Raw genomic sequence first — 12,056 nt, 5'->3', positions numbered from 1 at the left:
GAAGTACCGGAAAGGGTTACTTCCGGGTTTCGCCACTCGCGCATGCAGAGACGTGCAAAATGACGTCACGCGCATGCGCAGAAGCGGCGAATCACAACTTGCGCATGTGCAGACACGCCGCTGCGGGTTGCGTTCCTTTCATGTTGCGAACGGGCCTCTGGAATGGATCCCGTTCGCAACCAGAGGTACCACTGTACTGGATCATAGCAAGGTTACAGGGAATCAGGCAGAGGGCCTTCTCAGTACTGGCGTCCTTCCTGCTAGGAAAGACGCATATAATGATATCAAGGAGGATGACCTAAAAAAGGGCCAGATTTCCTTCAAAATGACTCCTACACAGGAATATAACTTAGCAGGTTGTCGTTCAAATAACCTCCAGGTAAAGGCAGAGATAAACCTGCCTTAAATTATGAAAGCACAACACATAAGGGAGGGCAGTATATCACCTCCCTTCCGATGTCAAGGAGATAAAGAATTACACAACTTTTAGGAGACATATGAAGGCAGGCCTGTATTGGGAGGTTTTTAATGCTTGATGTTATTATGTTTCTAGATATGCTTTAAGCTGCCCAGAGTGCCTAGGGAAACCCAGCCAGATGGGTGGGGTATAAATAATAAAATGATGATGATGATGATTACTACTACTGCTGCTTCTATGCCTGTACTCTGAGGGCAAGCAAGTCTTGCATGAGAATACAACTCTCAAATGCAGGAGCAAGATGCATTTTTGTTTCTTGGAGGGTGCTGTCAGTATCACATGAGAATGAAGAATTCAACACCATATATATATATATATAGCATGTATGTGTATGTGTGAAGTTAAATCTGTAATGACATTAATGAATTTCAATAAAGTAACAAAGCAAGTTTCGACATGTAAAAAGGACATTTAAAAAAGTATTGCATCTACCCACCCACCCTAATTTTTCCTAAAAGTTCTATTCTTTTCGGGGGGGATCACCCCCAATAGTTTCAAAATTTCTGGAAATTATTCACCTCTACTTTTGAATAGATATGCTAAATTAGGGCTGAACTGCAGCTTACCCAGCTCCTCTGTTTTAGGGGATTCTCTTACTCCCTGTTCTTCCAGAAACGTCCTTTTACACAGCATTTCCCAGTGCAGTGGTACCTCGGGTTACAAACTTAATTCATTCCGGAGCGCCGTTCTTAACCCAAAACCGTTCTTAACCTGAGGCGCGCTTTTGCTAATGGGGCCTCCTGCACTGCCAGCGTGCGATTTCCGTTCTCATCCTGGGGCAAAGTTCTCAACCCGAGGTACTATTTCAGGGTTAGCGGAGTTTGTAACCCAAAGTGTTTGTAACCCAAAGCATTTGTAACCCGAGGTACCACTGTACTGCTTTCTCATCTATGGAATGCACAAAAGTGACAATTTATGCCCCAATACCCCCTGCTGACAAATTTATTAAGACGCCTTATTTGAAAGATTTATGCTTTGGAAATATAAACTGTTCCTTTCGCGTTTTGTTCGGAATTGCTGTTAACTTCCTATAATAACAATACGGCATGACAGAGTCGTCAAGGCTGTTGCTTGCATTATTAACCCATATTTTAAACTTACTGAACGGAGGCCCTTAGAAACCCATTTACAAAACCTCGTTTTCATTTTCTTCCACGCACTGTGATTCACAAATGTTGTGATTGAACTGCAATTTTAAATACATGTAACATATGAAAATATGTTAATCGCCGAGGTGTCTAAATCAGGTTAGCGAAATTGCTTTTATTCTTGCGTTTTACATCACACGGCTCAGTAATTACATTTGCCCTCAAACACACTTCCCAAATCACATATTAATTTCATGTGCCAGCTGGAAAAAAAATGGCTTTATTAATCCCCTGCAGAGGCTACATTTCCCTTGAAAAGATATCTCTAAGCCAATGTGCAGAATTAAGAAGGAAATCTGAAAAAAGAAAACAACTCTTTAGTGGGAAAGTACCTTCCTTGCATGCAGAAGGTCCTTGGTTCAATTCCCAGCATCTCCAAGCAGGACTGGGAGAAAACCCATCTAAAATCCTGAAGACACAGACTGCCAGACAGTGTAATACTGAGCTAGTTCGACCAATGATCTGACTTAGCATAAGGCAGTTACTTCTGAGTAGTACCGTAAAGTAGCTATAGAAATTATTGGAGTATCCTGGAGAATCACAGTGCCTGCTGTGGTTGCAGAGACCAGTAACTTGTAACTGCTGCCTCCCAGTTTGATTTTGCTGCACGAGCAAGCACCCAAGTGACCTCTCTGGGGCGCAAGCTGGGCTTTCTGTATGGAGGTCCTGGGCTGCCCAAACAACAAGACCCCACTCTTGGACTCACTGGTGTGGTCTCAAGCAGGGGTGGAACTACCTGCCCCAGCACCCGGAGCGGTGTGGGGGCAGGGCTAGCTGGCCCGTGGGCAGGGCTAGCCGCCCGCATGATGAGCATCCTTAGCTGCCCGCGCGGAGAGTGTCCCTAGCCGCCTGCCACCCGCGTGACGAATGTGGGGGGGCACCACTTGCTGCCCACGTGGTGAGCTACCTGCATGGCAAGCTTTGTGAGGGGCGCTGCTAGCTGCCCGCAGCAGCATCGTCCCTAGCAGCCAGCTGCCCACACAGCGAGCAGGGGTGGGTGGCGCAGGGATGTCACCCGCCCTCACAGCTGGCACCCGCCCACCTTCCTCCGCCAGTGGTCTCAAGGAAACATTTGGCAGCAGCTTGGCTGCAGGAGATGCCAGAAGGAGGCATTCAAGACTCCACCCCAGCTTTGCGTAGGGCTTACTCCTTAGCCTTTTCCTCTCTTGAAGATATCTCGCAAGGCAGTGGAGGTTTAGGATCAGACTTTTTCTTCTCCTAAATGGGCTACTTCCCCAGGCTGATGTGTTCCGTCTGCCCCTCACTTCCTTCTACAGCATGGGCAGGAAACACCTTCTTGACTGTTGGACCTACTATTGGTCTCATCCACTCCACGCACTGGTGCCTGTCTTCACATACAGGGGAAGTCCCTAATGCGCCGTATGTTTGAGATGCGTTGGCTACCCTCACCTGGTTCAGCCAATCGACCACAGCCATTCCTGGGGTGTGGCAGCTGTCTCATACTGACAGCTTCTAGGAGCCACAGGTCAAAGCTAAGTGCAAGATGGGGACCAAAGCTGGACAAACCACCCCAGAAGGACAACCACTTCTGTGCTTTTCCAAGGAGAATTGGCGTTTGCCTCATCCAGAGGGACTTCCCGTCCCTTAACACCCCATACAGCTCTGAGATGAGAACTGTAGCCCAGGAAAATCTGGGGCAGGGAGTTAGAACCTTGCTAGATTTAGAGTCACCTTTCTTAGGCAACGCTCTAGCACAGGGCGAAACAACCGCTGTCCCTCCTGGTGATCTGAGGTTCCATCTCTTATTGGCTCCAAGGAGAATGACCAATGGGGAGGGATGATGGGATTTGCTGGTCACAACTTCCCTAACCTGGTTCTAGCAGGAGCAGAAGACACACAGCTGTGATTCCTGCACTGCAGCAGGTTGGCCCTTGGGGTTCCTTCCAGCTCTCCAAATCTTTTGCCTACAGAAGGAACATTAGATCCAGCCCAGTTACCTTACATTCGATGCATTTCTTACAACTCTGGCTGTTTCCTGCACAGCGACAGTGTGCCAAGATATCCCTGTACCATCCCTGCCACATCTGCGCTACCCCACAGGTCATGAACTCGCACAGTCGACGTGCTCCAGTCAAATCACATTTTGCCCAGTGTCCTGTTTGCAGCCTTGGGCAGCTGATGTTTATAAACCTTGAACTACAGTTAACAAATGCTAAACAGCAAATAATGACACAACCGGCAAGCCCTTCTGTGCTTTTCCAAGGAGAATGAAAAGTGGCCTGCTATTAGTTTTCAATCAGCTGCTTGGCTTGTTTTCCTTGAATAAGTGGAAGCACTGCAGCAATCCAGTGATTCACCAATACTGGCTTGTCCTTATAAGTGGAAATGAATAATGGAGACCTTGTGGCCCAGTTTGAATATAACACCAGTCCATCTCTGCCCCCTGTTTAAGCTCCAGTCTCTTGGTACATCCAGTTCCAACCTGGCTGCTTACCCATGGTCTGTTCGAGGCTAGCAAATCAGGGGTGTAAACCACAGTGGAGAGTTGGCTTCTGAAACTCTGCTTGCTTTAACTATGGTTTGTAATTACATTCCAACCCAGCACCCTAGTTTAACCCTTGTTTGTTGTGTCATTCCCGCCTAGTGCCCGGCAGAGATGCGAGGGATGAGCGGTTTGAAGATTAGATCATCCACAAGCACTGAGGACCTCACTAGGAGTTTCTGCATCTCCTCTCCTCACACTCTGACTGGCAATGGGCTCCTTTTCCTGCCCACCTCCTTACAGACAAGCTCCGGATCCAGAGGAGCCTTTATTTTCTTCAAGCATTTGTTTGCACTCTGCATTTAGGCTCCCCAAGCAACTTGCAGAAAGAAAAACCCAACAGCAAAGCAATCCCTTCTCCCAAATTAGCCTTCCTGATAATATACCTAATAATAATAAGGCTGTACAGTCTCTTGAATTCCTCTCTGGACATCTCTTGAATTTCTCTCTTGAATTCCTCTCTGGACACATCCAACTAACACTGCAAAGTGCAGCCATGCAACTGAATAGCCATAACAACTGCACCCTTCCGTTTGGTAGTTGTGATGCAGGAAAAGGGTGATTTGCACCCCTCGCCATGACAGGATTCCAATTTTCGCCTGTGTTGCCTGTCGCCTCTCCTGCCCACCCACAATTTTTTCTGCACATCTGACAACACAGCTGCTGCTGCTGCTATAGCCCCGAAATGCAGTTCACTTTCGCTGCCTTTAGCTGTTCTCTGGAAAGTGCTTATTACACTACTCATCAGGGCAGAAGCAGCTGCAGAGACCTCAGGAGAAAGAATTGCAGTATCTTACTATCCATGTTTCCTGGGACAGAGTAAATGACATGATTCAATATCTACTTGAAATCTCCTCCTGCACTACGGGTAAGCAAAGTCCATTATATAGCAAGAGAGAAATGTCACACAGCCAGCCACTGTAATGAGAAGTTCTCTGTAATCATCATGCGACTCTGCTGAAACTCTGCTTGGCTCCAAAAAGAAATAATAATAATAATAATAATAATAATAATAATAATAATAATAATAATAATAATAATAATAAATAATTTATTATTTCTACCCCATCCATCTGGTTTCCCCAAATTTTTCCTGTTTTCCCAGCCACTCTGGGTGGTTTTCAACAGAACATTAAAAACAGAATAAAACTTCAAACATTAAAAACTTCCCTAAACAGGGCTTCCTTCAGATGTCTTGTCGGATTGTTGTTTATTTCCTTGACATCTGATGGGAGGGCGTTCCACAGGGCGGGTGCCTGGTTCCCTGTAACTTTGCTTCTCGCAGTGAGGGAACAGCCAGAAGGCCCTCAGCGGTGGACCTCAGTGTCCAGGCTGAACGATGGGGGTGGAGACGCTCCTTCAGGTATACCGGGCTGAGGCCGTTTCAGGCTTTAAAGGTCAGCACCAAGACTTTGAATTGTGCTTGAATTGTTTTCTGACAGATGGCATGGTGGGGCTGTGCTATTCACCTGGCCGCCCCCACCTCCCAGTTGATGGGCACTGCCATTCAAATGGTGTCTGCGCACTGTGTCATGTGACTGATTATGCAGGGCGGGGCTTACTTGCCCCCCCCCAATATTTTATTCAAGTTGGCACCCGTGCCAAGGCAGCACGGCAGCAGTTACGAGTTACCAGTCTCTGCGGCCACAGCAGGCGCTGTGATTCTCCAGTGGTTTGACTTCACCCCCAGAGGCACACTCCATTGTCTCTCAAGACAGATGGATGCCAACAACAGCAGCCATTAACAGTGTTCCTCCGCGATAGCTTAACCAATCAATGTGCCCTCTCTCGTTTATATGCCACACTTTCTGCTTTAAACCCCACCCAAAGTTTGAATGGCATGATGAGGTCATAGCATGGTAAGGGTGGGAACCTTTGTACCGTGCGACTGGCACTCTGGCAGACATCACTTGTGAAAACGAGAACCCGAGGCCTCCTCCATCCAAGCAGAGGATTGTCATGGATCCTTTAGCTGAGATTCCTGCATTGCAAGGGGGTTGGACTAGATGACCCTTCCAACTCTACAATTCCATGACTATGATTTTGTGAATCAAAACTCCCTACCTCCAAGCACCATGCCAGCTTGGCAGCATTTCCTCAAGCGGCACGCAGGGCAGTTCTTACGGCGGATCTTGTCCACTATGCAGTCGTTCCGCCCGGCACATAAATAGTTATGTTGTCCTGTAAGGGAAAAAAAGAACAAAGATGGGGGAAATGAACACTAGATTACGGAGAAGTAAAAGAAAAGGCAGGGCAGGGCAGTTCAGAAAGCTAGGGTGAATAAAGTGCAAAGCATCCAAACAAATTACTAAACTATAGCCTAGAAACAACGTTAGTCAGCTTCAGTGTCAGCCTCTCTGATCTGTTTTTGGAGGTGTAAACAAAATGTATAAACCGTCCTCAATGCTCAACAACAACTGCTTCCAAAGGCTAAATGCTCAACAACAACTGCTTCCAAAGTAAAAGGGCTATTATTATTATTATTATTATTATTATCCTAGCAATTAACTGGATGCTACCATCGATTCATCCGTCACTTAATCTCTCTTTAATTATTGTTTCTATCTTCTTGGTTGGGTAATTAAATGCCCATCGGAGGTGCTTTTATTAGCTACAGGGGAGGAGGGGGCAAGGAGGTTCAGAAGGGAACAGCCTTGTTACTGAGAGGTTAAACAGCCACGTTTCACTTGGTGTGTCCCCCTCCCCCCCCCGGCATTGGGTCATATTAAAAAGGAACGAACCAATCTGTTCCTGTTTAACATGACTCAACAGATGAAAAACTAGTATCTTATGGACTTTAACAATGTAAGGGTCACCATGACATTAGCACAGCGATATTATGATCAGTCAGTTGTTATTGGTGAACTGCTTCTATTATGGACGTGGACCTCGAGTGTATTTTTAAACATAGCCCTATCTAAGCGTGCACAAACTGCAAGGCAGTAAGAGAGAGAAGAAACAGGCTTCCTTTCCCTCCCCTCCCCCCATTCTTTTTTAGTTACTAATTTATTAAAGCCTGCTGGGAACCAGTGTAATAATAATACTTTATTTCTTATACTTTTAATATGTAATGTTTTATTATGTTTATATATGTTAGAAGCCTCACAGAGTGGCTGAAGCAACCCAGTCAGTTGGGCAGGAAACAAATAATGAAAGGATGATGATGATGATGATTAATCCTGACCCATCTGACTGGGTTGCCCCAGCTACTTTGGGTGGCTTCCAACAAAATATAGCATCAAAAATTAAAAACCTCACGATACAGGGCTGCTTTGAGGTGCTTTCTAAAAGTCAGGTGGTTGTTGATTTCCTTGACATCTGATGGGAGGGCATTCTACAAGGCGGGTGCCACTACTGAGAAGGCCCTCTTCCTGGTTCCCTGTAACCTCACTTCTCACAGGGAGGGAACCACCAGAAGGCCTTCGGAGCTGGACCTCAGTATCAGAGCTGAACGATGGCGGTGAACACTCTCCTTCAGGTATACAGGGCCCAGGCCATTTAGGACTTTAAAGGTCAGCACTAACACTTTGAACTGTGCTCGGAAATGTACTAGGACCAGTGTTACATGGTCCCGGTGGCTGCTCCCAGTCACCAGTCTAGCTGCTGCATTCTGGATTAGTTGCAGTTTCTGAGTCACCTTCAAAAAAGTAGCCCCACAAAGAGCCTATTGCAGTAGTCCAAGCAGGAGATAACCAGCGCTTGTACCACTTTGGCAAGACAGTGTGCGGGCAAGTAAGGGTCTAGCCTACCCCTCAAGGGTGTTGTGGGGATTAAAGCAGGGGAAGGAATGAACCAAGCATGCCACACAGAGCTCCCTAAATGAGGTCAGTATATAAAAGTAATAAACATTGACTTAGTCAGAGTAGAACCATTTAAACCAACGGGATTTTAAGTAGATCCAGGCATTGCCAAATCAATGAGAGTTAGTATTGGTTGAAAATGACTTAAGCCCCACTGAACATCAACAATGCTCACCCGAACAGCAGGCCAATCAGTCACATAGTCTACTTGGTCACAGTCTTGCTCCCCACAGTATTTCTGATTAAACTATGGCAGGCTTCCTCAATCTCAGCCCTCCAGATGTTTTTGGCCTACAACTCCCATGATCCCTAGCTAGCAGGACCAGTGGTCAGGGATGATGGGAACTGTAGTCTCAAAACACCTGGAGGGCTGAGGTTGAGGAAGCCTGAACTAAAGTAAATATTACTAAATTTCCAACTAGGTTCTCTCCCAGATCTACCTGGAAATGGCAGGGATTGAACCCGGGAAATTCTGCATGCCAGGCAGACGCACTGAACTACGGCCCTTCGTTACAGATGCCATTTGAGAAGGCCCAAGTTGGCTCCGCAAACATCAGGGGCATGGACTGCCCTGAAGAGGGTCAGCCACAGACTCCAAACAAATGGACTGCTCTGGGGTTTTTTATATCGCACATTAGACTTTGACCACAGATGTCCAGTCCATCTGAAGCTGTGGAACCTGCCTTTAGGAGGTTCGAAGAGCAGCAGGGGACTGTTTGCAAAAGGGCTTTCAAAGAGCCCGGTTTTGGCCTCTGTAGTCCCAGCAATTGAGGGTTCAAAGTGCAGCAGCACCATCACCTGATATCATACTTGTGTCACATGATTTGGCCTACCAAGGTCAGGGAAATAAGGATCCACTTGCCATAAAACGTTCCCCATCCCTGCTGTGGGCACTTATCCCTGGCAGCTTTGTAGCGCTTGGCCATTCTGGTCTCTTTGTAAACAGGGTGAGAGCTTCCTTACACTAATTTAGGCTGCAATCCTATACACACCGTTCCTTTGAATTCAGCAGGGCTTACTTCTGGGTAAACATGTATAGGTTTGAGCTGTCAGTTATCTGCACAACGCAGAGGAAAAGAGAATCAAATCACATCTGAAACAATTAGGAAACAATTTGTTTTGGGGTTTTTTAATAGATATTTATTGAAGTTTCAGAAATTATATAAAGAAGACAAACAAAACACAGACAAAGAAAAAAAAACAAGTATAATTTTGATCCCTTATTTCTTATACCTTACTTCGCTGACCTCCTCCTACCTCCCCTTTCTGTATTCCAATTTCAAATTATCTATTCAGCAAGTCCTCTCCCTTAATTTCATTTCTTTTCTTTTAACTTAAACATTACTGCTGTAAACCACTTAGCTTCTAAACCACCATCATTCTAACATTCATTAATTTTACAGTGTTTCTCAGCCCTTCCTTCAATTTGTTTTTGATAACCTTATTTTCATTTAGTTTGGTTCATTTAAGAAAATAAAAAGAAAAAGAAGAAAATCCAATTTTACCTTATCCAAACTTAAGCATCGAACTTATACATCAGTTCTTATTCTTAAAACATTTTTTCTAAGGTCGACCAAGATTCCCTTCCACGAATTTCCCAATTTACACAACAATGGCAAACAAAAAAATAAAAATAAAAACGAAATACATTATAATTATGAACCCTTTGGATTCCCAAACTCCACCCCCCCTTTCCCGGTTTCAGCCCCCGACAATGTCCATCAGTCTTAATCTACTATCAGCCTGGAGATCTCACGTCCGAGGCTCTTAATAGTCTCTGAGTTCCTCTCTGCCGGTCTTTTTGATAGACCTTGATATTAAACACCAAATCTTGGAGAAGCTCCAGCCCAACAGTGTCCATATTTTTTCCAGCTAGGCCTCCATACTTAAAAGCAGAGCCTATGGGGTGTTCCATTTCTTGTTTCTTGCTCCTTTCCAGTTCAAAAATCCCCAAAGCTCTAACCTCCACCTTAATCACATTTGTAGTCCTTAGGTCTTCTGATCTCCACATAAGAAGATCTCTCCATTTCTCGATCTCCAATTGAGGCCAGGCTTTCCACGTCAGATTTTTATTTTCCTTTATTGCCATCATGCCAGACCTCAAAGTAGAACTCTCTTTTAACATCTGCACACCAGCTCCTCCTTCTTTTTCTTCAAGGGCAACATATGTCTCCTTCTCCATATTCTCAAAACTCTCGGATTTCTCTATTTGTCCAGTTAAATAAGCTCCTTGTTTCCAATCCTTATCCAATCCAAGAATGTTATTTACTGTTAAGTCCAGAGTTGAAACATTTGTAGTCATAACATCAAATTGGCCTTGTAATTTTCCCAAGAGAACAAATGCTCTGTCTAATTCAGCCTGGATTTTCTCTCCTCCAGCCATTTCTGTAATGCCAGTAAGTCCCTCTAGGGGAATTTTAGTTCCTTAATATTCTTTTCAGCACGAGTCCAGAAATCCAGTTATTTTGTAACAGCCCTTCCTTATTGTCAACAAATTGTAACAAATTGTAACCTGTATAACTGGCAGAAGCAACAAATACAGGGTTCTCTTTTTCCGTCTTGACAGCTGACTTGACAGCTGTCAAGCTCTTCAATACTTCATCAACAGGCTCTCTCACGGGGCGATCCCGGGCCCGGGGGGTGGAAATTCAGCTCTCAAAAACAGTTCTTAATCCTCCAGTAAAAACTTGTAATATCAAATCGTGAAATTAAAATCTTTTACGAAAAAGAAAAAATAAATTCTCTCAACCTTAGCTAGCAGGTCCTTTGCTTTATGTTGTTTACAAAGAGGGGGGCGGACTTCCTTTTTAACCCTTCCCCGCTCGTTCCTGATTCCAATAATTTTTTCTTTAAAGTTCCAATTTCCGTTTTACTCACGGGTTGATGTTTTAAAGTCCGAATGTCCCAAGGAAAAAATCGGCGCTCTCCGATAATGGCTTGGGGCTTCACTCTGCAGATGAGGGAGTACTCTCAGCACCGCGCCGCACCCAGTCCCCATTCCGAAGCCCTTAGAAGGGCTCCTTCACAGATTGCGGGGGTGCAAATGGTGCCTGCCGAGTCACTATGCTCACAGGCTTCTGCGCCTGTGATTTTAAGGGTCCCCGCGTCGCTGCCGCGGCGAGACCCAGCTCTGCAGAGCCGATTCCCTCCGGAGCTCGGAGGGAATCCGCCATTAAACGATGGCGTCAACCCGGAAGTCCCAATTAGGAAACAATTTGCTGATTTGCCTAATGGAGGTAATTTGGACATGTGAATATCTGTATCCAGTTGAACAAGTTGAATAGATTTTGGGGGGAATAATAATAAAAAGTATATTTTAAACACATACGCAGACACACAAATCATCTCAGGTTAATATCTGTGCTTTTAGAATGCAGAAACCAGTCCTTTGACCTTTGCATTCAAATTCCATCATCTCCCTGAAGGGTAGAATGTGTGACTAAGAGGGTGGGAAATATGCAAGGCATTTGCCTAATTTCAAAATTACAGTATGATATTGAACTGCCCCAATATGCTGCAATACTTGAGATTCTTCTGGCCATATTCTAATCGGAATACCATTTTTCTGCTATGCTATCTCTCTGCCCAGCCTACCTCACAGAGCTGTTGTCAGGATGAAATGGAGAGGAGGTGAACAAGCATGAATGTCATATTGAACTCCTTGGAAGGAAGGCGGGGAATATAAGTTAAAACAGACCTTGGTTTACTGTGATGTGTGACTGGAGACAAGGGTGCTGCTGGAATAGCATAGATCCCATCAGCAGCTGGAGCAGGTGGGACTTGGACCACTCTAACATCTGGAGGGCCACAGCTTCCTCATCCCTGGTGCAAAATTACTTCTCCACAAACCCAAAGTGGACGGGGAAATATTGGAAATGACGAGAAGCTCAAAGGAGCCTGCCTGGTTCTGCTGGTGACTGCAGCAGACAGAGCGTGGTCCAAGCTCCACTGACCGCCTCATCAGTCCTGGCACACCTGTCTGCCCACCCATGTGAAAAGGAAGCAGCCTAGTTTTGTTTATTTAAGGTATACCCCACCTTTGAAATGGGACACGGGTGGCGCTGTGGGTTAAACCACAGAGCCTAGGACTTGCCAATCAGAAGGTTGGCAGTTCGAATCCCCGCGAT

At 45.4% G+C, this 12,056-nt stretch overlaps 1 protein-coding gene across 1 annotated transcript in view; it reads right to left on the bottom strand.

Annotated features, from left to right (window-relative positions):
- The window catches only part of PGR (progesterone receptor), a 59,407-nt gene that overhangs the window by 25,333 nt on the left and 22,018 nt on the right, over positions 1-12,056 (bottom strand). Inside the window, exon 3 of the mRNA XM_083499403.1 lies at positions 6,194-6,310. Coding sequence (XP_083355529.1) covers positions 6,194-6,310 — 117 coding nt within the window. The remainder of the gene's footprint in view (positions 1-6,193; positions 6,311-12,056) is intronic.

Source organism: Podarcis liolepis (genome assembly GCF_965112155.1).
Source record: "Podarcis liolepis genome assembly, chromosome: 4".
In the NCBI taxonomy this organism is placed as follows: domain Eukaryota; kingdom Metazoa; phylum Chordata; class Lepidosauria; order Squamata; family Lacertidae; genus Podarcis; species Podarcis liolepis.
Note: the sequence above shows the minus strand (reverse complement) of the source record. Positions and strands in the feature narration are given on the sequence as shown.